The 27,695-nt window shown below is 36.8% G+C and overlaps 1 protein-coding gene across 1 annotated transcript; it reads right to left on the reverse strand.

Moving 5' to 3' along the window:
• Positions 1-754: 754 nt before the first annotated feature.
• On the reverse strand, positions 755-3,609 carry LOC145136006 (3-hydroxy-3-methylglutaryl coenzyme A reductase 1-like). Its single transcript, XM_079070210.1, has 4 exons — positions 2,569-3,609; positions 2,192-2,373; positions 1,756-2,102; positions 755-1,143 (listed from the first exon to the last, which is right to left on the reverse strand). The coding sequence occupies exons 1-4, from the start codon at positions 3,528-3,530 to the stop codon at positions 895-897; spliced, it is 1,740 nt and encodes a 579-aa protein (XP_078926336.1). The 5' UTR covers positions 3,531-3,609; the 3' UTR covers positions 755-894.
• Between the last annotated feature and the right edge of the window lie 24,086 nt (positions 3,610-27,695).

Raw genomic sequence — 27,695 nt, forward strand, 5'->3', positions numbered from 1 at the left:
GCGTTTAGTTACGAAAAAATGAGCCGTTTTTCGAAAAAAATTCCAAGAAAAATAAAAATTTCATTTTGAAAACACGTTTAGTTCAACCATTTTTCTAAATTTTCACGGAATTTTCGTTTTCCAAAATTACAAAGAACATAGAAAATTTAAGTAAAATGATAATCATCGTTTTCCACATTTTTGTAATTCCAAAAAAATTCTAAAATATAAACACACACCCACCCCACCCCATCTACCTCTACCTACCCTCACCCTAACACTCACAACCCACCACTCCCCTACCCACCCATACCTACACACCCACAAGCCCTACCCCCACCCCTAAAAACACACATACCCACCCACCACCACTACTACTTCAATCACCAACCTACCATCACCACCACCACTACCCCATCACCACCACCGCCGCCACCACCACCACGACGCTGCCATCACCACCGCCACCCCGACAACACCAATACCACCCCACCACCACTACAACCGTCAACATCACTGCCACCGTTCCGAATGAAAACTGAAAACGGAAAACAAAATTGAAACCGGTAAATGAAAATTGTTTTTCCACAACTAAAAAGCACGAGTTTAGCAAGGTGAAGTTCACAGCTTTGATGGTCATTTTTCTTCTACTTTGGAAAAATATGGTCATCTGGAGATATATCTCCTCAACATATGGTCATTTTAGAGACTAACTCTAAAAGTTTTTATTTGTAAAAGAAATTGATGATCAATAATTTTAATGAAAAATAAACAATTACCAATCAAAAAATAACGACTTATAAATAAAGAACTCTTCACAAACCAGGACTCCCCTATAGATTTTAATTTATACATAGACTGATGGATACAAACACAAACACAAATACAATTAATATAAATAAAACTGCAAAAGCTTCAAACAGTTGATGCAATTGCTGCCATATCCCTGTTTGATCTATTGTATTTCATGTGGCTCCTAACCAGCTGCCCCGCTGCTATTGCTGACATCAGCGACAGCTCACCTGCCAAAACTGAACCAGCCACCACACTCGCCAACAGCCTCGCATTTGACCCGGGTGACCCAATGCTTGCACCCTTCACTCCAAGTAGGTTCAGACATGCTGACTGTGATGCCAGCTGTGTCCCTCCTCCAACCGTACCAACCTAAGATAAAGTATAAACAAACATACACCAAATCAATATGACCATTTTACCCTTCACAATGTTTGTATCAAGTCAAAAAGCAAAATGAACAATCAGATTTTCCACATTACTACTTATTACAAATTTGCACTCGTTTATTTATTTGTTTTCATCAACCCAAATGAGTCGTTATTTTCTTAAATATTTTTAAAACAACATTTATCCATACAGTACTTGATAGGAAAAAAAAGAGAGAAAGAGAGCCACATGTAAACTAGGCTAGCTGTTGTTTGAAGGGTTAAATGCACCTACCTAACTGTAGCCGATTTCTTATTTTAGGCAATGTATGTTTTTTACTTAAAATGGGAACATGATTTAAGCTTCTGTCCACAATTGCTAAAAATAGAAATATGACAAAATAACACCAGTGCAACAATCATCATCAATGCCTAATGGACAAACAATTGAAGTATGTTGCTATTTTGCATAAATTGGTTATAATTAATAGTACATTGCCCAAAACAAGAATTGGCTTTGTTTTAGTTTCATTGTGTTGTTTAATGCATTCTTAATATAAAGGATTATCAAGATTAGAAATCCCCATGATCCTGATTTTAATTTATAGAGAAATACCTCAATTGAAGGCATAGTAACGGATATGTGGAGGTCTTTTCCATTATTGACAGCCTCCATCATGGTTATGCAGTGGGAGCTCTCAATGTTTTGGGCAGGATCTTGACCAGTGGCTATAAAGACTGCAGACACAATATTGGCAGCATGGGCATTGAAGCCACCAAGAGAACCAGCAATGGCTGAACCAGTTAAGTTCTTGAGCATGTTAAGTTCTACAAGACCATGAACTGTTGTTTTAAGAACCTTTTTCACAATCTCTTCACTGATCACTGCTTCACAAACAACAGACTTCCCACGCCCTTCGATCCAGTTCACAGCAGCAGGTTTTTTGTCCGAGCAAAAGTTTCCTACTCAAATTGACATTTCATAACACACTCAAGAATCCATGGTTGCTGATTGCTCCAACATATGAAGTTAAGAGAAATGGAGGACTTACCAGATATGCCAATCACATCCATGTCTGGGAAATCATTTTGAAGAAAATCTAACACGTTTTGGACACCCTTTGATACCATGTTCATTCCCATAGCATCACCTGTGCTGCAAGTGAATCTGATGTACAGATTTTTCCCAGCGATTGAGCATTGAATGTTTTGGAGCCTGCCGAATCTGCTTGATCTGTTTATAGTAAAAGATAAGATCAATTATGAACCAGAAACTAGCTTTGTACGGAGTTGAACCTATCAACATCAGATATGTCAATTGCATATGATAATTACATCTAATGCAGCTGAATTCGAATTTGGAACTTAGAGAATTAGATAGGAAAACTACTTATGTATATTGAAAAGAACTGATAGAGAGGGAACTTACTTATTGAAAACGACGCTTAATGTATCAAAATTGATGGCGTCTTCAAGAAAGAACTTAAGTTGTGAAGCTCTCTCCGCCGTGGCAAACCTTACAACAGGTGCTCTCGTCATTCCATCTTTCAAAAGAATCGCTGTAGCTCCACCGGATGCAAAAATAGCTTTACAGCCTCTGTTTGTGCTTGCAACCAAACACCCTTCGGTGGTTGCCATAGGTACCATGTACTCACAACCATTCAACAACAACGGGCCAGCGATTCCCACGGGTATCTGAACATAACCAACAGGCATCTCGCAACACTGCCCTAAAATCGAATCATAATCCAAGCCTTCCAAGGGTAATCCTAACAACGACCTCCCCGTTGTTCTCTCCAACGCCTGCCGTCGAATCGAAGCAGCCCTAAGGCAGTCCCCGAGTTGTGACTCCAGAGAATACGACGGAACTGATCCACAAACCACAGACTTCACAATCTCCTCGTCCTCTTCAGACGCGAGAGCGAGAGACGGCAGTGGATCCATAATTCTAGGTTTAGGTTCAGAATGGTGTTCGACTTCACCTTCAAGCACAAAACTGTCTTCTTCGCCACGTGCGGTGGTGATAAAGGATTGCACGAAATCGATGCCAAAGAACCCTAGAAGGTAGATGAACGAGGCAATGAGGGAGACGATGGCGGCCAGCTCCGAGAGCGTCACGACATGGAGCGGCGTAGACGACCGGATCTTGTCACGCCAACGGTGAAGAAGGTAGTAGGCAACAGAGAAGAACAAAGTGAAGAAAATGCCATTTGTTAGGTAAAGAGGAAGCGGTAATGCATCCGACGCTTTAGGAACTGGCGACGGTGAGCGATCAATAACACCGGCCTTCGTGGAGGAAGGTGACCGATCTTCACCGTCAGTAACAGCCTTCTGGTGGTTGAGGAAGGTAGCGGATGGAGGTTTAGGAGAGAGTCTACGACGGAGATCCATAGTGTTGGCGTTTGGTAGGGACGATGGCCGACGTGCGTTAGTTTCGGAGGTAGGGGAGGGTTGTTTTATACAAGAGTAGAATATGCAGGCGTTAAGGCTAAAATGCGCTGGCGTGGGTTGTACGTTAGTGCTGTCGTTTTCAATGGTTGTGGTACAACACATGGTGTGCACCCACCCCCATCTGTTCTTGTTTTCAAAATTGTTGATTTTTTTTTTTTTTTTTTTTGATTCTTTTACTAACCGAACTTGAGAAAGAAAAAAAAATACTCCCACTCCATTTTTTGATAATTTACTATTAAGATTTCTATTTTTAAACTTATCTCTTATAATTTATAGCTAAATAAATATTTGATGTAATTTTCGGCAATTGATTTATTTATATGATTGTAATCATATAACACAAGATACTTCAGGGATATGCTAAAGTATCTTTTGTAAATGAGTTTATTAACAAAAGACAAAATTGCAAAAATGTCCCTGTGGTTTGTTAATTTCTGTGGGTAAGGTCCAAAAAAAAGTTTATTAGCAAAAAGGTCCCTATTTGATGGTTTGTTGCGGTTTTGGTCCCAACCTCGTTAAGTTTAACAGCATGGCTGTTAACTTTTGGCAAATGGCGGATTTACCCCTGTGACCATTTCTGCAGTTTTATCTTTTTACCAAACTACAAGGACCAATTATATAATTTTTCTTTTTCATTTTATTGAATTATTATATATTAATTATTTTAATTACTTTTTTCTTATTGTATTATTTTTTTATTGGATTATTATATATTAATAAATATTATTTTTAATATATATTATATTTATATATTAATAAATATTAATTTTTTTATTATTAATTTTTTTATTTTTTTTTGAATTTCTTCTTTATTGCATTAATTCTTTTTTATTGGATTATTATATATTACTAAATATTATTTTTAATCTATAATATTTATCTATTAGTAAATGTTACTTTTTTGGATTATTAAATTCATTTAATTAATTTTTTTTAATTTTTTTATTTCGTTAGTTCTTTTGATTGGATTATTATATATTAATAAATATTATTTTTAATATATTATATTTATATATTGATAAATATTATTTTATTATTATTATTTTTATAATTATTTTTTTTAATTTCTTCTTATTGTATTAATTCTTTTTTATTGGATTATTATATATTAGAAAGTATTATTTTTAGCATATAATATTTATCTATTAGTAAGTGTTACTTTATTGGATTATTAATTTAAATTTATTGTTTTATTTATAATAAATAATATTTATTTAATTATTTTTATTTTATTTTAATTTCTTTCTTTATTGTTTTAAATAAAAATACCAAACACTCCGGGTCAGCTCCTCCATTCGTTGCATTTTACCACCTTGCGTCGTCGTATCATCTCGCTGGAAATCATCGATCATCGATTACAGTCGGCCATTCTCGACAAAAACTACACCAGTTGACTACCCACACAATGTGAAATAAACCCCATAAAGCATACCTCCTCCAGCCGACCATTCATTACCAGTGTTGTAAAGATCGGCCTAGGCGGTCTGCAACTGATTACGATTAGGGGTGCTTGGCGGGAATTGGTCAATATCGGTCAAACTCAGGCTAGGCGGTCCTTGGCGGGAAGATTTTAAAAAATTCAAAATTTCAAATATTACACCAAAATTTTCAAAACTTCAAATTTTTAAATTTTTAAATATTCAAAATTTCAATTATTATACCATATATTTCAAAACTTCAAAATTTAAAAATTTTAAATTTTCAAATACTATTTTTTCTTAAGATATATTAAGTTTTAAAATAGTTTTTTTAGTAATTTATGGTCCCCGATTAATCCTCCGATTAATCTCCGCCAAACTGATTAATCGCTTGACCCCAGTCGACCTCCGAGAGATTTTTACAACTTTGTTCATTACAGATACCACCATCGATGACGACAATGTTAGATCGAGGGTTTTCAAACCACCATAGCCACTACATGTGGTGAAAAACTTGTAGAACTTGTTATTCGGTACTCGTTCGGTCGACCGCCGAGTAGCGAATACTCAGATTTGGTAATTCATGTGGAAATATTTTCAAGGAAATTATATATGTCAAAATCATAAGTTAAAATCATAAGTTTATTGAAATATATAACAAATTTAGATATATGTGAATACACAAAAACTAAAATACACACGATGATCTCACTTCGTGAATAATTACTGAACTTATATATTTATATATATAGTAACAGGGTTGGAGATGGCCCGATAGTGGTTTGTTGTGACTGAGTGATGGTGGTGGTGTTGTCCAAAATATGTTATCTTCCAAATATTTAAAATAAATTAGAGAATGTGGGGTGGGTGAGATTTTTTGGTAGTTTTATTTGAAACATTAAAGAATGAAATTAAAAAAAATTAAAAAAATTAAAAAATATTAATTATTATAAATAAAAATAATAAATTTAAATTAATAATCCAATAAAAAGAACTAATGCAATAAAAAAATTAATTAAATAAAATTAATAATCCAATAAAGTAACACTTACTAATAGATAAATATTATATGCTAAAAATAATATTTGTTAATATATAATAATCCAATAAAAAAGAATTAATGCAATAAAGAAGAAATTAAAAAAATCAATTAAAAAAATTAATAATAAAAAAGTAATATTTATTAATATATAATATAATATATTAAAAATAATATTTATTAATATATAATAATCTAATCAAAAGAATTAACGTAATAAAAAAATTAATTAAATGAATTTAATAATCCAATAAAGTAACACTTATTAATAGATAAATATTATATGTTAAAAATAATATTTATTAATATATAATAATCCAACAAAAAAGAATTAATGCAATAAAGAAGAAATTAAAAAAAATAATTAAAAAAATTAATAATAAAAAAGTAATATTTATTAATATATAAATATAATATATTAAAAAAAATTATTAATATATAATAATCCAATAAAAAAATAATATAATAAAAAAAGTTAAAAAGAAAAAAGTAATTCAATTATTTAATAATTCAATAAAATGAAAAAGAAAAATTGCATAATTGGTCATTGTAGTTTGGTAAAAAAACAAAACTGCAGAAATAGTCCTAGGGGTAAATTCGTTATTTGCCAAAAGTTAACAACCATCCTGTTAAATATAACGAGGTAGGGACCAAAACCACAACAAAACCATCAATTAGAGACCTTTTTTGCTAATAAACTTTTTTTTGGACCTTACCCACAGAAATTGACAAACCATAGGGACCATTTTTGCAATTTTGTCTTAACAAAAATAACTATATTTTTTATGAAATATTGTATGTCGGAGTCGATTTTAGAATCCGGAGTTGTCATTTAGGTATTTTTTGTTAGAAACTAAATGTTGTAAATGTAATTTAAAAGTAAAAAGTCTATAAATTTTCACACCAACACTAAAATAAATGAAGTGTAAATTGCACAAATGGTGTCTCTGGTTTAGATAATCTGATTGGTTAGTTCTTAATTTTTTTAACTTGCGTTTTTTGTCGGCGATTTGTTTCACTGATATTATTTAAATGTAATGAGATTGATTTGTTGACCAAAAACAATCTTGATAAACATTGAACATGTAAGAGTGGTGAGGAATGCACACTTATTTGAGTTTTTTCAAGATTCAAAATGCATTGTCATTTATGGGAGAAGCCCCTGAACGAACGAAATGCCTCTGGTACCGGGGTCCAAGGAGCAAATCCCCTGACTGGGTCTAGCTGCCAGGTCAATGCGGAAATTTTTTATTTGGATTATGTTGCTTTGTTAAAAATGCATCAGAAATTAAATTTTTAGAAAATTGATTTGTTTTTTACTTTTGTCTTGACCCTGATTTAAACTCGTTTTTGTGAAAGTTTGAAACTACCTTGTAATAGTTTGAGCAGTTTTCAGACATAGAAGTTTATAATTCGTTTTTTTGTCATAATTTTGTTATACATATATGGATTACAATTCTCCAACTTCAAATTCCCATCCGATGGCAAGTGGTTATGATTGTCAATTGCGACCAGAAGCAAATGATCAAAAGCTAATGGAAGTTGTTTCTCTAGCAGAAACTTATGTTCGCATTGCAATAGGTTGCGAATGCAGGAAGGATGTGAAAGATTGCGAACGAATGTGAACAGTCGCAAGTTGTTGCAATCAATCGGGGTCAGTTGTGAAAGAGTGGAAGACGTTAGAGTCCCTTGCGAGCAACAGTGATGCAAACGGTGTTTGTTAGATGCGAAGTTGTGGGTGCGAAGCTACTTTACACGTGGAGCTTTCCTGAACGCCTTGGAAGTTGTAGCCACCTTTTCCACTTCCCAAGGCGTTACTTCCCAAGACAAGACTTTATTAGCTTTTATTATTACCTTTATTAGCATTAAAATAAGTCATTAATTTGCATACTTATTAAGAGTCTTTTGATTAGTTTTACCGTTAGATTGTAAGGCTATATAAATCCATGGATAATCATTTGTAAGTGTTATGTGTTATGTTGAATATATGAAAAGTTGAATTGTTGTCCATTAGAGTTGTTGCGTACAATTTGAAATCGGTCTTTGTTGGGATGTGTTTCCTGGTTCTGATCTTGAACTCTAGTTAATAGGTCTTAACTTGTTTTCACCGAACTCAAATCAATAGGTCTTGATTTGTTTTAACCGAAGTTTCAAGCTATAGGTCTAGTTTGATCATCATACTATCATTTTATTGTTCTTGTCATTTATCCTTTCTTCTTGTTTTTTGCTCTTGTTTATTGTGTTATTCCGTTGTAAATTCGATTCCAAGCTCCAAATTTCAAGTCAATTGTGGTGTTGGAAATCCGAGTCGTGTTATGGACTCTTGGAGCGGTCCAAATATGCATCAAATGGTATCAGAGCCACAAGTTCCTGCGTGACCAGAAGTTTCTATCAGAGACACAAGTTCTTGCGGAGTATTGTTGTTGATTCTAGTTGCTATTGCAGTTTAAAAGAAAAAAAAAAAAATTTTTTTTGTCGAGTTTATCAAAGCAAAGTTCCTGGTTCAGAATGTCTCCAATGAGCGAAAGATCTGAATCTGTGGATGTTTACTTCTCGATTTTGTTGAATAATCGTCAACTCTTTCGGGACATGTTAGGTGAAGACCAAAATAGTCATTTTGGTGACACTGATTCCATTAAAGAAGATTTCGAACCCATTTATGACACTGATGAAGAAAAAGAAAAAGAAGAAGAAGAAAAGGAGGAAGAAGATTCCACTCTTATCTACGACACTGATGGGGAAGGGGAATTTGTTAAAAAAATCAATTTAATGAGTGGAGAAGTACTTATTAAATAAATTGAAGATTGCCAAGTCCTTCAGGAATTGAGGACACTTCCTTTCTAAGGGGGAGGATTTGATACGTATATAGATTGCGATTCTCCAACTTTAATTTCTAATCTGATGGCAAGTAGGTATGATTGACAATTGCGACCAGAAGTGAAGAATTAGAAGTTAATGGAAGTCGTTTCTCTAGCAGAAACTCCCGTTCGCATTGCAATAGGTTGTGAATGGAAGAAGGATGTGAAAGATTGTGAACGGATGCGAACGGTCGCAAGCCGTTGTAATCAATCGAGTTTGGTTACGAATGAGTGGAAGACATCAGAGTACCTTGCGATAAATTGTAAGTGCGGACGACTTGGTTGCGAATGTGACTTCAAGTTACAATCTAGTTGCGATTGGATACGAGAACTTATATTCTGAACAGCTTGGTTCCAATAAGCGTGGATACAATTTGCTTGTTGTTGGTTCCAAGGGACTTGTATGCGAAAGCTTGGATGGGAAACATACTTGGATGTGAAAACTACTTGGTACCAATAGGATATATGGATGCGATGGATTGCTTGGTTGCAACTTTCTTTGGGATGTGATTCAGGTACAACCTTGGGTGTGAAGGGCCGAGAGAAGAGGAGGTTGCGAACAAAGACTGAATGGATGTGAAGGCTGCTGATGTGAAGGGTGTTTGTTGGATGTGAAGTTGTGGGGTGTGATGCTACTTCACACGTGGATCTTTCTTGGATGCCTTGGAAGTTGTAGCCGCCTTTTCCATTTCCCAAGACGTTACTTGCCAAGACAAGACTTTACTAGCTTTTATTATTATTTTTATTAGCATTAAAATAAGCCATTAATTGGCATAGTTATTAGGACTCTTTTGATTAGTTTTGTCGTTAGATTGTAAGGCTATATAAAGCCATGGATAATCATTTCTAAGTGCTATGTGTTATGTTGAATATATGAAAATTTGAACTGTTGTTCATTAGAGTTGTTGCGTACAATTCGAAATTGGTCTTTGTTGGGACGCATTTCTTGATTTTGATCTTGAACTCAAGTTAATAGGTATTAACTTGTTTTCACCAAACTCAAATCAATAGGTCTTGATTTTTTTTCACCGAAGTTTCAAGCTATAGGTCCAGTTTGATCTTCATACTATCCTTTTATTGTTCTTGTCATTTATCCTTTGTTCTTGTCTTTTGTTGTTGTTTATTGTGTTATTCCATTGCAAATTCGATTCCAAGCTCCATTTTTCAAGTCAATTGTGGTATTGGGAATCCGAGTCGTGTTGTGGATTCTTGGAGTGGTCCGAATACGCATCATTTTAGTACAGTCCAAAGAATATATCTTCACATATTCTTTATTCTGAAATCTCTGAATTTTATCCAATTGATTGTTCGATCTATACCATCGAAATACTTCAATTTGACAGTGTTTTCACGACTTTCAAAGAATCCAAGCAATTTGTTATCGCTAATTTCTAACAAAAATTGAAGTATTTTATGACAATGGAAAGTGGAAATTATGTGAAGGAAATGATAAGCAAATTTGACAAGTTGGTGAAGTTTGAAGGCCAATACTTTCATAGATGATAGAAGAATATGCATTTCCTCCTAACAACTATGAAAGTGGTGTATCTTTTGAGTACACCCATGCCTAAATTCGCTGAAGATGAAACTTTGAAGGCAACAAGGAGGAGATCAAAGTAGGAAAATGATGACTACATCTGTCGTGGCCACATTATCAATGGTATGACTGCCTCTCTTTTTTAGGTTTATCAAAATGTTGAATCTACAAAAGAACTATGGAATTCATTGGAATCCAAATACATGGCTGAAGATGCTTCTAGTAAGAAGTTTATGGTCAGTAATTTCATGGGTTACAAGATGATTGATACCAAGCCTGTAATGGAATAATTCCATGAAATGTTAAGGATTCTGGGATAGTTTTCTCAACAAAATATGAAAATGGATTAAGCTAGTTATATGGTTGTTGTCATTAACAACTGTCTCGTTCCTAGAAAGAGTTTAAACATACTCTGAAAGATAACAAGGAAGATTTAACTTTGATTCAACTTGGAAGCCACTTACGGATTGAAGGATCTTTAAGGACTCAACAACTTTATAATAATCCTAAAGGCAAGAACCAAGTTGGTTACTTTTCTGTGAATATGGTGGAAGGTGATGGATCAAATAATTATAACGAGTCTAAAGGCAAAAGGAAGTTCAAATGAAATTATGACAAATCTTCCAAAAAAAGGTAAACTTGGTTTGTTGGAACTATAACAAACCTGGCCACTTCAAGAATGATTGTTGTCTTCGTAAAGTGAACAAAGATGTGGGTACAAGTAGATAAAAGGTTCCAGAAAAGCAGCAAGGTCATATTTATGTTTTCATGCAGAATTCTAATTATATTCATAATTATGTTTCTTTGATTTCTGAAACATTTTATGTGCATGATGATGATGATGTTGCATGGTGGGTTGATTCGGGTGCAACAAGTCATGTTTGCAAGGCTATTCATTGGTTTAAAGAATGTCAACCTATTGAAGATGAATTTATTATGAATATGGGAAATGTTGCAAGTGAACCAATCAAGGGTTTAGGATCTATTTTACTTAACTTTACTTCTGGGAAATGTTTATATTTAGACAATGTATTGTATGTACTTGGGATTCGAAAAAATCCTTTATCTGAAATAGTTTTAAATAAGTGTGGGTATAAACAAGTGTTGGAAGGTGATAAGTATATATTGTCAAGACATTGTACTTTTGTAGGATTTAGATATGTTTTTAATGGTATGATTAGGCTTAACTTAATTATCCTTCTTATGATAATTCGATTTTCATGGCTTCAACTAATACTAGTAATAACTCGAACAAATCATATTTTTGGCATGCTAGACTAGGACATATTCATTACAAAAGATTAAAAGACATGTATAAAATAAGTTTAATTCATGATTTTGACATGAATAATGAAAAGTGTAAAACGTGCATGTTAACTAAGATCACTAGAAAACCTTTCAAGGATATTGTTAGGGGACGCAAGGTGTTGGAACTCATACATAGTGATTTATGTGATTTTTATGCAACACCTTCCCTTGGAAACAAGAAGTATGTCACTACTTTTATTGATGATGCATCCATATATTGTTATATCTATCTGTTGCATTCAAAAGATAAAGCTTTTGATAAATTCAAATGTTATAAACAAGTAGAGCTACATAAAAACAAATTGATAAAAAAAAATACGTACTGATAAAGGTGGTGAGTATTATGATCTAATTTTATTTTGAATTTACTGGAGTAACACATCAAACAACGACTCCTTATACACCATGATAAAATGGTGTAATAGAAAAAGAAGAATAAGACTTTGAAAGAAATGGTTAACTCCATGTTGTCCTATTTAGGTTTAAGTGAAGGATTTTGGGGTGAGGCTATGTTAACTGCTTGTTATATCTTGAACAGAAGTCCAAAAAAAGAGTAAGAATAACCCTTATGAACTTTGGTGTAAAAAGGTACCAAATTTGAGTTATCTCAAAGTTTGGATTGTAGATGATGGGTTTCAGCCAAAAGAACATCCTATGTGCTCATGCAAACCCTAATGCTTGGATCTAGGTTTCACTAATTGTACATGCAATCATCCAAGGCTTATAAACCCTAGATCTAATGAGAATAATTTGAAATTATAAGAAACAAATCAGATCTAGATCATTACCTCTTGTTGCTTGCTTGAATCTTCTTGTCTTTGAAGCTTAGAGTCACAAGTGCCACTCCTTTAATGGCTTACAAACACCAAATAGCAAGAGGGTAGTATATGAGAGAGGGAGGAGGCACACAAAGTCGGCTCTAGGGTTCTTAGAAAACAAGTGGCCGAAAATTGAATGCATAGGGTCCTATTTATACTGTGAGCAGCTAGGGTTTCAGTCAAAACCCTAATGGACAGCTTAAACCCTAAGCAGCCCATGGAACCTTCTGGAATACAGGCCATGGACGAAAATATGATGGGCTCCCATCATAATTTTGTTCACCCCTTTAATCCATTAGGTTTCCCAGCCCAAAATACAATTATCACACATTTGACAGTTTAAGTCCCCTTTATTCAATTAATCTCTTTTAGTCACCAAATTAATTTATGACTAATATTAATTAAATAATATGATTTCTCCTTTAATATATTATTCTTATAATATATTAATAAACCATAATATCTTCTCTCTCTCCATAAATCACCCTGTCAAGTTGCTATGGTGAAGGCAACCCAAAAGGACCATGCACAACCGGGTCAAGTACTTACCAAATATAGTTACGGGCTTAGACACTAATCCAAAAATCTCCCACTTTGATAAGTCTAGTAACTACAAATGCAAGCACAATCCGATTAGCAATCGTAGCTCTCAAAGACGCTGTCGAACTCTGATCTTATCAGTAACCTGTCCTTTAGATAAGGGATCGTATAGTCCTCCATTCTAGATATCATGCGGACAATTACATGGAACATAGTCATACTTATTGTCCCGCAGTTCGTTTCTCGATCTCTAATTCGTTTGACATAGAACTTAATTGAACACATCAATTCAGTCCTGACCGGGCCCGACACATAAGTCAAACCAAATCATCGAGGGGTCCTGATATCGCTTTTACCCTCTTAGGATAAAAGGAACAGATAAACTTCGACTTATATGCATTTACTATCCACTAATCAAATTATACATAACAATGCGTTTTATAACATCAAGTTACTGATGCGTTTACGCATTATCAATGCACAACCAGTTAGCAAACAATAAACCATATATCTAGGTTTTAAGACCATATGATATTATCATCTTGCGATCACTCGAGATAAATTCCATGAAGTGATTCCAGCAAGTGTGGGTTTATTCCAATGCTCAAATCAAACTCATAAGCACTCATGAACGTTGTAGCAAACTTTTGCTATGTCTAATACGTTTTAGACAATCTACACACCAATTCATGACAGTCTTCATTCATACCTACTTCCAACATATGAACGACTGTGGACGGTTCGAATAATTCTTATTATTCAGGAAGTCAAAAAATGCAAATTGAAACAATAGGTAAACAATTAACATAAGACAGTAACATTACTAATAAATAATACTCTTTTATTTAATCATCAAATGTTAATTACAGTTTACCTATTACACGTTTCTAAACTATCTAATCCAAACTAATATCATCCTTCAGCCCGATGCTCCTAGCGTGCTGCAAGTGCTTAACCCTACTCAGTCCCTTCGTAAGCGGATCTGCTGGGTTATCTTCTGATGATACCCTCTTTACTACGAGGAGTCCTTCTTCCACCTGATGTCGAATAAAGTGATATTTTTTGTCGATATGTCGAGATCTACCGTGATCCCTCGGTTCCTTGGTCAAGGCAACCGCTCCTTCATTATCACAGAAAATTTCCATGGGCTCCTTTATGGCTGGCACAACTCCAAGGTCTCCAATGAAGTTCTTCAACCATATTGCCTCCTTTGACGCTTCGCTCGCTGCAATGTACTCTGATTCGCACGTTGAATCAGCTACGGTCTCTTGCTTGGAACTTTTCCAAGTTACTGCTCCTCCATTGAGGGTAAAGACCCAGCCCGACTGCGAACGGTAGTTCCCCCTGTCGGTCTGAAAACTGGTGTCACTGTACCCTCGCACCTTTAAGTCATCACTCCCACCGAGGACTAGAAACCATTCCTTGGTCCTCCGAAGGTACTTAAGAATATTCTTGACTGCGGTCCAATGTGCTTTGCCAGGGTTCCCTTGATATCTGCTGACCATGCTCAAAGCGAAGGCCACATCAGGGCGAGTACAAGTCATAGCGTACATAATCGAGACAATTGCGGAAGCGTATGGTACTCGGCTCATTTTTGCTATCTCGACTTTGGTACTCGGGCTTTGAGTCTTACTCAACCTGGCATTGCTTTGGATCGGTAACTCTCTTCTTTGAATTCTCCATACTAAAACGTTTTAGTACCTTGTCCAAGTAAGTATTCTGACTAAGTCCTATTAGTTTCTTACTTCTGTCTCTCACTATCCTTATTCCCAAAATATAGGAAGCCTCTCCGAGGTCCTTCATAGCGAAGCACTTCCCGAGCCAGGACTTAACCTCCTGCAGTGTCGGGATGTCATTTCCTATGAGTAGTATGTCATCGACATACAATACGAGGAAGCTAACTATACTCCCACTGGCTTTGAAATATACACATGATTTATCCTCGCTTCGTAAGAAATCAAACTCTTTGACTTTCTCGTCGAAACAAATATTCCATCTACGAGACGCTTGCTTGAGTCCATAAATGGACTTCTCAAGCTTGCACACTCTATTGGGTTGCTTCTCATTGACAAAACCCTATGGCTGAGCCATGTAAACATCCTCAACCAACTTCCCATTAAGGAAAGCGGTTTTGACATCCATCTGCCATATTTCATAGTCATGAAATGCAGCAATGGCTAACATCACCCTAATAGAATTTATCTTGGCAACCGGTGAGAAGGTTTCATCATAGTCAACTCCGGGAGTTTGAGTGAATCCCTTCGCGACCAATCGCGCCTTATATGTGTGCACATTCCCATCCATGTCGGTCTTCTTCTTGAAGATCCACTTGCACCCGACCGTCTTACGTCCGGGCACATGGTCAACCAAATTCCAAACTTGGTTGTCATACATGGACTGAATCTCGCTGTCCATCGCCTCTTTCCACTTTACAAACTCCGGGCCTGCCATGGCTTCCTTATAGTTGTTAGGTTCGTCCAAATTCACTAGTGTACTATCACTAATGAACGTATCCCCTTCGGTAGTAATATGAAAGCCATAAAACTGGGGTTGAACCCTAACTCTATCGGAACGTCTAAGAGGTAAGGACTCGTCAATCGGTTCAACCGGAGTTTCCTCCTCGGGTTGAGCGCCAGCGTTAGAAGTTCTTTCATTGCTCGATTCTTGAAGCTCTTCAAGATCGATTTGTCTCCCACTGTCCCCTTGGCTTATGAGTTCTCGCTCTCGGAAAACCCCTCTCCTCGCAACGAAGACAACATTGTCACTCGGTCTATAGAAAAGATATCCAAAGGACTTCTATGGGTAGCCGATGAAAATACACCGCTCACTACAAGGTTCGATCTTGTCGTGAGTCTCTCGTCTTACGAAATCCTCGCAACCCCAAACCTTGATATGTTCCAACGAGGGAGCTTTCCCTGTCCACATCTCGTGAGGTGTTCTGGCAACCTTCTTCGTAGGGACTAAGTTAAGGATATGGGCGGCAGTCTCTAAGGCGTACCCCCAGAATGAGATAGGTAGTGAAGCATGACTCATCATGGAACGAACCATGCCCAACAAGGTTCGATTACGCCTCTCAGCTACACCATTCAACTGCGGTGTCCTAGGTGGCGTCAATTGCGAAACGATTCCACATTCCTTAAGATAGTCGTAGAATTCAAGACTTAGGTACTCTCCTCCTCGATCGGATCAAAGCATCTTGATCTTCCTGCCCAATTGATTTTCCACTTCTTGTTTAAACTCTTTGAACTTTTCAAAGGTTTCTGACTTGTGCTTGAAGTAGATATACCCATATCTACTATAATCATCGGTAAAAGTCACGTAGAAGCGGCTCGCATCCCTTGTGGTTGATCTAAAGGGCCCACACACATCGGTGTGTATGAGATCCAATAAACCCTCACCCCTTTCACAAGTACCAGTGAAGGGTGACTTGGTCATCTTTCCAAGTAAACAAGATTCACACACGTCATCGTCCCTAAGGTCGAATGACTCAAACACTCCATCCTTTTGGAGTTGGGCTATGTGTTTCTTGTTGACATGTCCAAGACGACAATGCCACAAGCATGCTTTATCCAAATCATTGGATGAGTCAATACACAACACATCATTTCCTAAGTTATCTACAACCATCACAGTTTCATATATTCCATTACAAGACAATGCTTCAAAATAGAAAACAACATTAAGATAAGCATTAATAGAACCCTTTTCATTATCAAATGAATATCTAAAACCTTGTCTATACAAACCATGAAATGAAATGATGTTTCTTGCCATATCTGGCGAATAACAACAATTATTTAAATCTAATCCTAATCCATTGCTGAGCATTAAAGAGTAAACTCCGATCTTGGTAACAGGCGACGATCTTCTGTTCCCCATGATCAAACTTATCTTCCCATGCTCCACATCCCTATCTCTTCTTAGGCCCTGCATATCAGAACAAATGTGAAAACCACATCCTGTATCAAGTACCCAAGAAATGATTTTGATGAATCATTAGATTTAATTGTGTAAATACATGCGTAAGATGGCTTGATCTTACCATCCTTGATGGCTTGCAGATATTCTGGGCAGCTTCTCTTCCAATTCCCTATTTTGTGGCAGTGGTGGCACTCTGCCTCCTTCGGGTTAGAGTTGGGTTTAGCAGAACCAACTTTGGTTCGACTAGAAGAGGTGTCATCTTTGGACTTTCCCTTGTGGTGGCTCTTTGAGGGAGCCTTCCTCTTCTTACCCTTCCCTTGCCCAATAGCCAAAACAGGAGCAGCGGTTTGAGCGGGAGTTGATGCAACAGACTTATCCTTGAGATTGCTCTCAGCAGTCCTTAGCAAGCCTTGAAGCTTGCTCAAGGTGACCTCTTCCTTATTCATGTGGTAGGTCATGCAGAATTGGTTGTAGCAAGGAGGCAATAAGTGAAGGATGATGTCAATTGCCAGCTCCTCATTGAAGTCGACATTCAACTTCTGCAGGCGGTCGACATACCTTTGCATCTTTTGAAGATGAGCAGTGACAGACTCTCCGTCTCTCATCTTGGTCGTGATGATCGAAGTGATGATCTCGTACCTCTCTTGCCTTGCACTTTGATGGTACCTATCCATCAATTCTTGATGCATCTCATAGGGATACATGTCCTCATAGGACTTTTGGAGTTCGGAAGTCATTGTCGCTAGCATGATGCAATGGACTTTCGTGGCATCAAGCCCGTGGGCCTCAAAGGCAGCGATCTCTTCGGGAGTAGCAGTGTTCATGTCGATCTCCTTCAGCTCCTTGTCAAGGACATACTCTTTGTCCTCGTAACGGGTGACCATTCTTATGTTACGGATCCAATCATTGAATTTGTTTCCGTCAAATATCACCCTCCCACACAAGTTCGTGAGTGAGAATGAGTTGGAGGAACTCGAGCCGGAAGCGTTGTTGTTGTTCATGTTCGACATCTGGAAAGGAAAAGAACAAAGTCTGATTAAAAGGAATCCCTAATTAAACACCCAAATGAGAAATTAGGGCTAGGATCCAACAACATTATTTACATATTAGAAGAGGGATGCCGTAATGTAGCATGCAAATAATTTGAAGGTAAGTGAATGACGATTCACTAATTCTCCACCATGAAAAACGAAAAGGATTAAGTTTTAAATGTATTGAAAACTCCTAGATCTTTTGAGATTCATTGAACTTTTCAATGGCATGTTTAAATCTCGATATGCCTGATGTGTGTAAAACCAACTAGTTTTAATCCTACTAACTTAAACACAAAGACGAACACACGAAAGGCAGTGTACCTATCGATTAGCAGTTTAGTTCAGGTAAGTAGGGTATCGAACACAGGGAACGGCAAACAATTAAAAGAAATGCTAATATTATCTAAATAAAACAAGTAATAGAAAGGGGGTTTCTCTAGTTTTGCAAGACTAGAAACTTAAACAACTAATACTTAGACTACTTAACTAAAAACTAGATAAGCAAAGATTCAACTAAATTCAATAACGAAGGGAACTTCTGTTTAGTTCAACTCAATTGATCCTATGGTTGATATTATGGTAATAGTGCAATGGATTAATTCTTCTATTGGCTACCGATTCAAGTGATTAGATTCACGTTCGCTGCACTAATCCTTAGAGAACAAACTAACTCAAACAGTGGCCAGTTGTCTAATTTAATTCAATTCACTAGGTTATTTATTCGGGTTAATTTAGACTTGTAATGGTTAACTAATTTGGTCCTTTAGTTAACCTCTTGTTGATGGTCATCACACAAGCTCACACATGAATTTACCTATTTTTCTATTAATTCTAGTTTCACAGTCGCTAATCCTAGTCATATAATAAAGTGGTCACATAAATTATATGAGGTAGCAATTAAGAGATGTTCATGCTTCTTAATTATCTTCCTACTAACAGAAAAACAGTTATCATTCACACATAAGGTTCTTTAACAAGCTAGAATCAACAAAATCACCAATATTAAATTAATCCTACCATTAATCAAACCATAGTTTCAACATTGTCTCCCCAAACAGAAGCTAAAAGGTTTTAGCTCATGATTAAGGCAGTAAAACACTCAAAAACGAAATCAGTTGGTAAAAACATAGTTCAAACAAGAGATTAGGTAAAGAGTAAACTTGATTTTGCCTTAATTCTCCTCAAAATCGAATGTAGGGTTGATTCTTCACTTTCCAGAGCTTCACCAGCGCTTTCAATCGTATCTTAGCCTCCAAGGGTTCCTCTATATGCTAGGTTATCGATCTGAAAGTCCCTTTATATAGATCTTCACAAAACAGAGGCTACTCGGCGAGTCCAGTGACCTACTCGGCGAGTCCGTCACTTAAAACCCGTGTACGGCAAGTCAGCGCGTCCAGAATCGCGAAAGTTCGATACGACTCGCCGAGTAGTCGACCCTACTCGCCGAGTCCGTTTGGAATCAGCATTTTCTCAAAACACGAAAGTCGTCCGAAATTGTGTCTAGTTTTCAGAACAATTTGAATCTCGTCAATCGGAGTTACGTTTCATGAGATATGGCCAAAACACTGACGAGGGGTCAAGCTGTCCAGCAACATCCTTCTTTCTTCAAAATCCAAGATCCAAGCTTCCAATCGCTAGTTTCGCTTCCTTTTCCATCCGAGCATGTAATTGTTGCTGAAAATGAAATATTTAAGCTAATTAAGCACCTTTGGTTCATTATTTGAGATAAAATTAACATAAAGTATTAAGATAATGCATGAATTATATGACTAAATATGCCCATATCAAAATACCCCACACTTGACTTTTGCTTGCCCCCAAGCAAAACTGAATTTTAACATACTAATACCACATAAGACAATCCCAATCGAACGCATCCATTATGCCAAGACCGCAACGCATGCATTTGTGTCTAAAGTTTTTCCTAAGGACCCCCCTCAATTCTAAATACTCACAATCCTCATAAACACTCGCCCACTTCTTTTGAACAATGCTCATTTTATGCATCCCTCTGAATCCATCCGCAGAAAACCTCCTAGCCTCAAGGTATTTTTGGTTGAGCAACCCAAGCATACATAATCTAGACAATTACAACTTTTTGATACCACTATAGAGCTCATTTGGAATTCTTCACTTCTTGGACATTTGATATTGATTTCTTTGAATTCACCACTTTTTGATTTTTGGTATCTTCAACTTTTGAACTTTGGAATTTTTGATCTTTAAATCTCACACTTTAACTTTGATGCTCCAAAAATTCTTTAAACTTTTCTTGTAATTCTCTCTTTTTTTTTAACATGTAACTCACTTTTTTTTCACTAAAAACCTACATGCTTAAGCAGGGGCGCTCAACTTCAACCTTTATTGATTAATGATAACAATTTTCCTGGATACATTTCAAGTACACGATGCTAAACATATTGCGATCCTCAAACTAAGCGAGGTTGTGTTTTTGTCCCATGATTTCACTAGAATAAAGGAGGCCACAAATGCACTAGAACGTATATAGGCTCAACTAAACATTTGGGTCCTCATGGAATCATCAAATATAATACTAGCATGATCCCTAATTGTTTTTACCAAAATATCTAAATTAGCCCTAGCAATTTTATGCAAAATTTTAAAATTAATCTAAATTTTAACTAAATGTAACCAACCCCCTACCCCACACTTAATTTATGCAATGTCCCCATTGCATATTATGCATGATAAAGAACAATAAAAATAAGGAGAGAATTGGAACAAACTCCCCTGGGATAGTAGTGGCGAGGTTGATATCTCTTCTCTTCAGCTCCATCTTCAATTGACTTTAGACATGGGAACAGCTCATCCATGTCGTGGGTGTCAAAATCTCGTGTGGTACAGTCTTTATAAAAGCTCCAAATATAAGAGAAAAACTCTTGGAAATGCTCGGAAAATGATCTTCAAAGAATAGAACCAATGCCCATATCAAATGTCATCAAATCTTCAGCTCAAAAGTAAGAAGAATGAGCGACTCGTCGAGTAAGTATGTAGACTCGCCGAGTTGAAGCGTAAATGGCAGAAGAATCGTGAATTTTCAAATGGACTCGGCGAGTCCATAAGATGCACTCGGTGAGTAGACCGCTGTGTGAAAATTTTATCTGCCCAAGTCCGTTTCTGATGTATGGGGGTTATATAAACTAATACTTTCCCTCATTTTTCTTCAGTGAATAAACACTCTATAACCCTTCTATCAATTGGACTCATAGCTTGACTCAAAACTTCGTTTCCTCTCTCGCCTAGACTCGATTTCTCACTTCCTTAGCCTTGACTCTAGACCCTCACATGCAATCCTAAGCTTCAAACTGAAAAGATCAAAACAACACACAAGTAATAGAAAAACGAAAACAAACATCAAAATTAAAATCCTAAATTACCCTAATAAACTAGAAGTTTAAAAAGAAAAAGAAAAGCAAACTCTAATGACGGGTTGCCTCCCGCAAGCGCTTCTTTTTGTGCGAGTCTTGAGCTGGACTCCCAACTTAATAAACTCAATGCCAATCCATCCGTTGCATTGAGTATTTTCTTTGGACCAATTTGTAAAATTCGACTCTTTGCTTCAAAAATTGGCCAAACGAGCTTGAATTCATAAAACCCAAGAATATTGACAAGGGTTGGAACCGGTTGGATACTAATCATAAATGGATCGTGATTTAGAACTTTCTCCAAAGTTGGAATCGTCACCCCATGCTTCGAAACACAAACTGAAATTACAGGGGGCCATGTCGTGGTAATGGTCAAACCACAGCTTGGTTTCTGCAATTCAGCTTGTTTTTGTTCTTCATCCGACCTCTCTGCTAGCAACCTTTCCAGCTCCTCCAAATCTCTTTCTGGATTAAATTCTTCATCTTGTAACTTTAGCTCTTGTGACTCAGATTTCTCTTGTGTGTTGGGCAAGATGTTATCTAACCATCTATCAAATTTCTTCAAATCTTCATCCGATCCACACTCCTCATCTTCTTGCTCAATTTCCTGTACTACTTCCTCAAGAAAAGCATCAAGAGCATCGAGATTTGGAAAATACATAATAAATAAAAATAAAAATAAAAATAACTAATCAATAAAATAAAAACGATAACAATTAGCAAGTAAAATTAACTATTTAGAACCGTTCCCCGGCAACGGCGCCAAAAACTTGATGTGTGTAAAACCAACTAGTTTTAATCCTACTAACTTAAACACAAAGACGAACACACGAAAGGCAGTGTACCTATCGATTAGCAGTTTAGTTCAGGTAAGTAGGGTATCGAACACAGGGAACGGTAAACAATTAAAACCTAATATTATCTAAATAAAACAAGTAATAGAAAGGGGGTTTCTCTAGTTTTGCAAGACTAGAAACTTAAACAACTAATACTTAGACTACTTAACTAAAAACTAGATAAGCAAAGATTCAACTAAATTCAATAACGAAGGGAACTTCTGTTTAGTTCAACTCAATTGATCCTATGGTTGATATTATGGTAATAGTGCAATGGATTAATTCTTCTATTGGCTACCGATTCAAGTGATTAGATTCACGTTCGCTGCACTAATCCTTAGAGAACAAACTAACTCAAACAGTGGCCAGTTGTCTAATTTAATTCAATTCACTAGGTTATTTATTCGGGTTAATTTAGACTTGTAATGGTTAACTAATTTGGTCCTTTAGTTAACCTCTTGTTGATGGTCATCACACAAGCTCACACATGAATTTACCTATTTTTCTATTAATTCTAGTTTCACAGTCGCTAATCCTAGTCATATAATAAAGTGGTCACATAAATTATATGAGGTAGCAATTAAGAGATGTTCATGCTTCTTAATTATCTTCCTACTAACAGAAAAACAGTTATCATTCACACATAAGGTTCTTTAACAAGCTAGAATCAACAAAATCACCAATATTAAATTAATCCTACCATTAATCAAACCATAGTTTCAACATTGTCTCCCCAAACAGAAGCTAAAAGGTTTTAGCTCATGATTAAGGCAGTAAAACACTCAAAAACGAAATCAGTTGGTAAAAACATAGTTCAAACAAGAGATTAGGTAAAGAGTAAACTTGATTTTGCCTTAATTCTCCTCAAAATCGAATGTAGGGTTGATTCTTCACTTTCCAGAGCTTCACCAGCGCTTTCAATCGTATCTTAGCCTCCAAGGGTTCCTCTATATGCTAGGTTATCGATCTGAAAGTCCCTTTATATAGATCTTCACAAAACAGAGGCTACTCGGCGAGTCCAGTGACCTACTCGGCGAGTCCGTCACTTAAAAACCGTGTACGGCAAGTCAGCGCGTCCAGAATCGCGAAAGTTCGATACGACTCGCCGAGTAGTCGACCCTACTCGCCGAGTCCGTTTGGAATCAGCATTTTCTCAAAACACGAAAGTCGTTCGAAATTGTGTCTAGTTTTCAGAACAATTTGAATCTCGTCAATCGGAGTTACGGTTCATGAGATATGGCCAAAATACTTACGAGTGGTCAAGCTGTCCAGCAACATCCTTCTTTCTTCAAAATCCAAGATCCAAGCTTCCAATCGCTAGTTTCGCTTCCTTTTCCATCCGAGCATGTAATTGTTGCTGAAAATGAAATATTTAAGCTAATTAAGCACCTTTGGTTCATTATTTGAGATAAAATTAACATAAAGTATTAAGATAATGCATGAATTATATGACTAAATATGCCCATATCAATGCCCCTCTAGATTGTGACTGGGATGCCGAGGATCACAAAGCGGGTGTGAATAACCATGCAAATATACATGGTTCCCTCATTGTTACAGTCACCTATTCGATGTGCCCGTTAACCACACACGCTCCATCGAACTATGACAAACAATGAGTCACCCTTTGCCACCTTTGCTTAGAACCCAATTAGTGTGTCGGTTAACCACACACGCTCCACTAATGTCTTAGCAAGGGTACAAAGTGTAATTTCATGGAATTGCATCAATTCACTTTTGCCTAAAGTAACTAAGATTGGGAATTTTGTAAAAACATTTAGTTACTTTATATAGATTCATTATACTTTTAATCAGGAAAGGTTTGCCCTATCCTACCCGTTCGGCTAACGACCCTCCACCAATCAAGGAAGCGGTGGGTGAGAGTGGACACCCATTAAACGGCCATTTTATAGGCCATAACCTTATACCCCCCTTATAGATCGGCTTCGTGAATGAGGCCTACTAACGGTAAGACTAGCATTTTAAGTTATATATATATATATATATATATATATATATATATATATATATATATATATTAATCTTATTATATTATAAAAGTATAAGGTTGAATTTTAAACTTGTAAAATTCTAGGGTTTGAAATTTAAATAGTTCAAATTAAACATTTTAATCACAAATTTAAATTTCAAAACTTGAGGATAAGTTTTGAACTTTTCAAAACACAAAGGATCAAATAGCAAATAATTTTAAATTAAACAATTAATTTAATGATTATCTAAATTTGACCTAATTGAGATTATTTACAAGATAATTTACCAAATTAATTCAAATAATCAAATATTATCAAATAGGAAATTTACTATTCAAATAATTGGTAATTATCTATTATTTTGTTAAGGAAATTGACAAAAAAATAATAAAATTCAGATTTTATTAGTTTAAAACGACTTAGGAAAGTATCCTTAAGCAAAAACAACAAATAATCCCGAAATATCCTCTGCCTGACTCTCCGACTCGCCGAGTCCCTTTATGGACTCGTCGAGTTCATCCTACTCGTCGAGTCCACAATGGGACTCGCCAAGTCAGTCAAGCAGATTGCACAAAAACGATTTTTTCAAGAAAGAACAAAACATATAGCATCAAATACAATAGAAACCAGACATAGCTCTGATACCACTGATGGGTTTCAGCCAAAAGAACATCCTATGTGCTCATGCAAACCCTAATGCTTGGATCTAGATTTCACTAATTGTACATGCAATCATCCAAGGCTTATAAACCCTAGATATAATGAGAATAATTTGAAATTATAAGAAACAAATCAGATCTAGATCATTACTTCTTGTTGCTTGCTTGAATCTTCTTGTCTTTGAAGCTTAGAGTCACAAGCGTCATTCCTCTAATGGCTTACAAACACCAACTAGCAAGAGGGTAGTATATGAGAGAGGGAGGAGGCACACAAAGTCGGCTCTAGGGTTCTTAGAAAACAAGTGGCCGAAAATTGCATGCATAGGGTCCTATTTATACTGTGGGCAGCTAGGGTTTCAGTCAAAACCCTAATGGACAGCTTAAACCCTAAGCAACCCATGGAACCTTCTAGAATACAGGCCATGGACGAAAATATGATGGGCTCCCATCATAATTTTGTTCACCCCTTTAATCCATTAGGTTTCCCAGCCCAAAATACAACTATCACACATTTGACAGTTTAAGTCCCCTTTATTCAATTAATCTCTTTTAGTCACCAAATTAATTCCTAATTAATTTATGACTAATATTAATTAAATAATATGATTTATCCTTTAATATATTATTCTTATAATATTTTAATAAACCATAATATCTTCTCTCTCTCCATAAATCACCCTGTCAAGTTGCTATGGTGAAGACAACCCAAAAGGACCATGCACAACCGGGTCAAGTACTTACCAAATATAGTTACGGGCTTAGAAAATAATCCAACAGTAGAGTGTAAGGCTCACTGAATGTAACACCCATTTATTTATTAGTTAAATAAATAAATTAGTGAACGAGTGGTAGCCTAAAATAAATAATTATATATGCAGGGTGGGGTTTCAAGGAGTAAATTGGCATAATTTAGTAATTGGTGATTAAAAGTGTAAGTTCCGGATTGGTTTTGTAAATATTTATGAAGGTAGGGACCACTTGGTAAATTATTCGGACTTAAGATGGATAGATTATGAGAAGCAAGGGCTAAATGGTAAATTTCTGACTCTATTTGTAAAGAGTTTTGAAGGCTGGGGTTAAAAGGGTAACACATGGACTTTATTTGAGAATAATTTGTAAAGGAGGGGCTGAATGGTAACTATGGGACTAAATATGTAAGGAATTATGTGAGCAGGGGGTGGAAAGAGTAAATTATGGACTTTCTGTGAAAAGAATCTTGTGGGGAGGGGCTATTTGTGACATTATGGAATAAAGTTTGAATGGGTGTCGGGTATTTATACAATGCGAACCCTAACCCTAAAAAGCATGTTACAGCCGCCTCCCAACCTTATACCTCCCTACCGGCGCCGCTACCATCCTATCTCCCATCAGCCAAGCAACCACCGTGACCACCAGACTTCCATCGTGCTTGCGGCCGGCGAGGATGAGTTCAACGGGTTGAGGACATCAAATGATGGGGTTGTGGGAGTTGAATGGGCGACGCCAACGTTCGTTACGTCCATTCTCCGACCACCTAGCGTCGTCGAACAGCCTCCATACGCTGCTACTTCATCAATCGCCAACGGGGACCAGCGCTGCCGAACCCCTTGCCGCCTCGCTGTTGTCGTTGTGATCCATTTCGACGAAGAGACAACGCTACCGATAGCCGCCTCTTCTGTCGCTCACGGTTCCACCATCCCTCTCGTCCCTTCGCCGGTGATTCGTTCCAAGCCATAGTCACCGTCTGCCGCCGCTCAGATCGGCCGCCAAGGATGCTGCCAATCGCTAGGACCGTCGTGGCTGCCTCTTCGTGATTCCTCCATCAAGCTGTCGCGGCCAACCACCGCTGTTAAGTGATGGTGTGTTCAATGCATGGGTGTGTTAGTTTCATCCAATTATTTGGTGTAGTATGTGTTGTGTGTGTTTATCTAGCCGAAAGACCGAGAACAGCCACCGCCACCACCATCTACCACCACCGGCCACCATAGGGTGGTGTGTGTGTTTATTTGGTTAGTGTGTGTTTATTTTGAGATTTAGCATTGTAAAGTGTAAATTACAATTTGGATAATAATAATAGAAATCTCAAACCACCACCGTAGGGTGGTGGCTGCCGTCTCCTGCCGCCACCGGCCGCCGTGTCGGGTGGCGGTGTGCTTTGATGGTGTTTTGACTCGTTTGGATGTTTGGACAAGGGACTAAAAAACCCTAATGGGCCCAATGAGGCTTAATGGGCTTAATGAACCCTAATGGGCCCAATGAAGCTTAATGGACCTAAAAGTCCAAACAGATGACTAATGGGCCTAGTGAAACCTTAATGAGTCTAATGAACCTTAATTGATCAAAAGACATGTCAACTGGGCCTATTGGGCTAAGATGGGGTTGGAAACCCTAATTAGGGTTTAGAAAACCCTAAAATTGGATTTATGGGCTTGGACCTATCGGGACCCACATTTGGGCCACGGGAATGGAATTGTGTGTTAAGCCCAATCACACCATATGACTTATTTAGAAGAATGATGGACTTAATGGATTAAGTCCTTAATGGATTAAGTCCTTAGTGGATTAAGTCCTTAATGGGTTAAGTAGGAAGCTTAACCCTAATCATCATTATATGTGAAACCCTAATTTCACTTGGGTTTATTGTTGGGCCTTTCTATTGGGCCTTGATGATTGGATTATTAATGGGCCATCCAAAGTCAAGCCATTGGACTAGAATAATTTAATGGGCCTAGGGTAAGGCCCATGTAAGGGGTTTGGGCCCAATTTGAAAAATTGGGCCAT

This window comes from Lactuca virosa, chromosome 9 (genome assembly GCF_052849685.1).
Source record: "Lactuca virosa cultivar CGN04683 chromosome 9, Lactuca_virosa_CGN04683_v6, whole genome shotgun sequence".
Lineage (NCBI taxonomy): Eukaryota > Viridiplantae > Streptophyta > Magnoliopsida > Asterales > Asteraceae > Lactuca > Lactuca virosa.

Coding starts and splice junctions, on each gene's coding strand:
- LOC145136006 (XM_079070210.1), bottom strand. CDS start 3,530: ATGGATCTCCGTCGTAGACTCTCTCCTAAACCTCCATCCGCTACCTTC. Junction 2,374..2,568: donor TTAAGCGTCGTTTTCAATAA/GTAAGTTCCCTC, acceptor TACTATAAACAG/ATCAAGCAGATTCGGCAGGC. Junction 2,103..2,191: donor GGATGTGATTGGCATATCTG/GTAAGTCCTCCA, acceptor CAATTTGAGTAG/GAAACTTTTGCTCGGACAAA.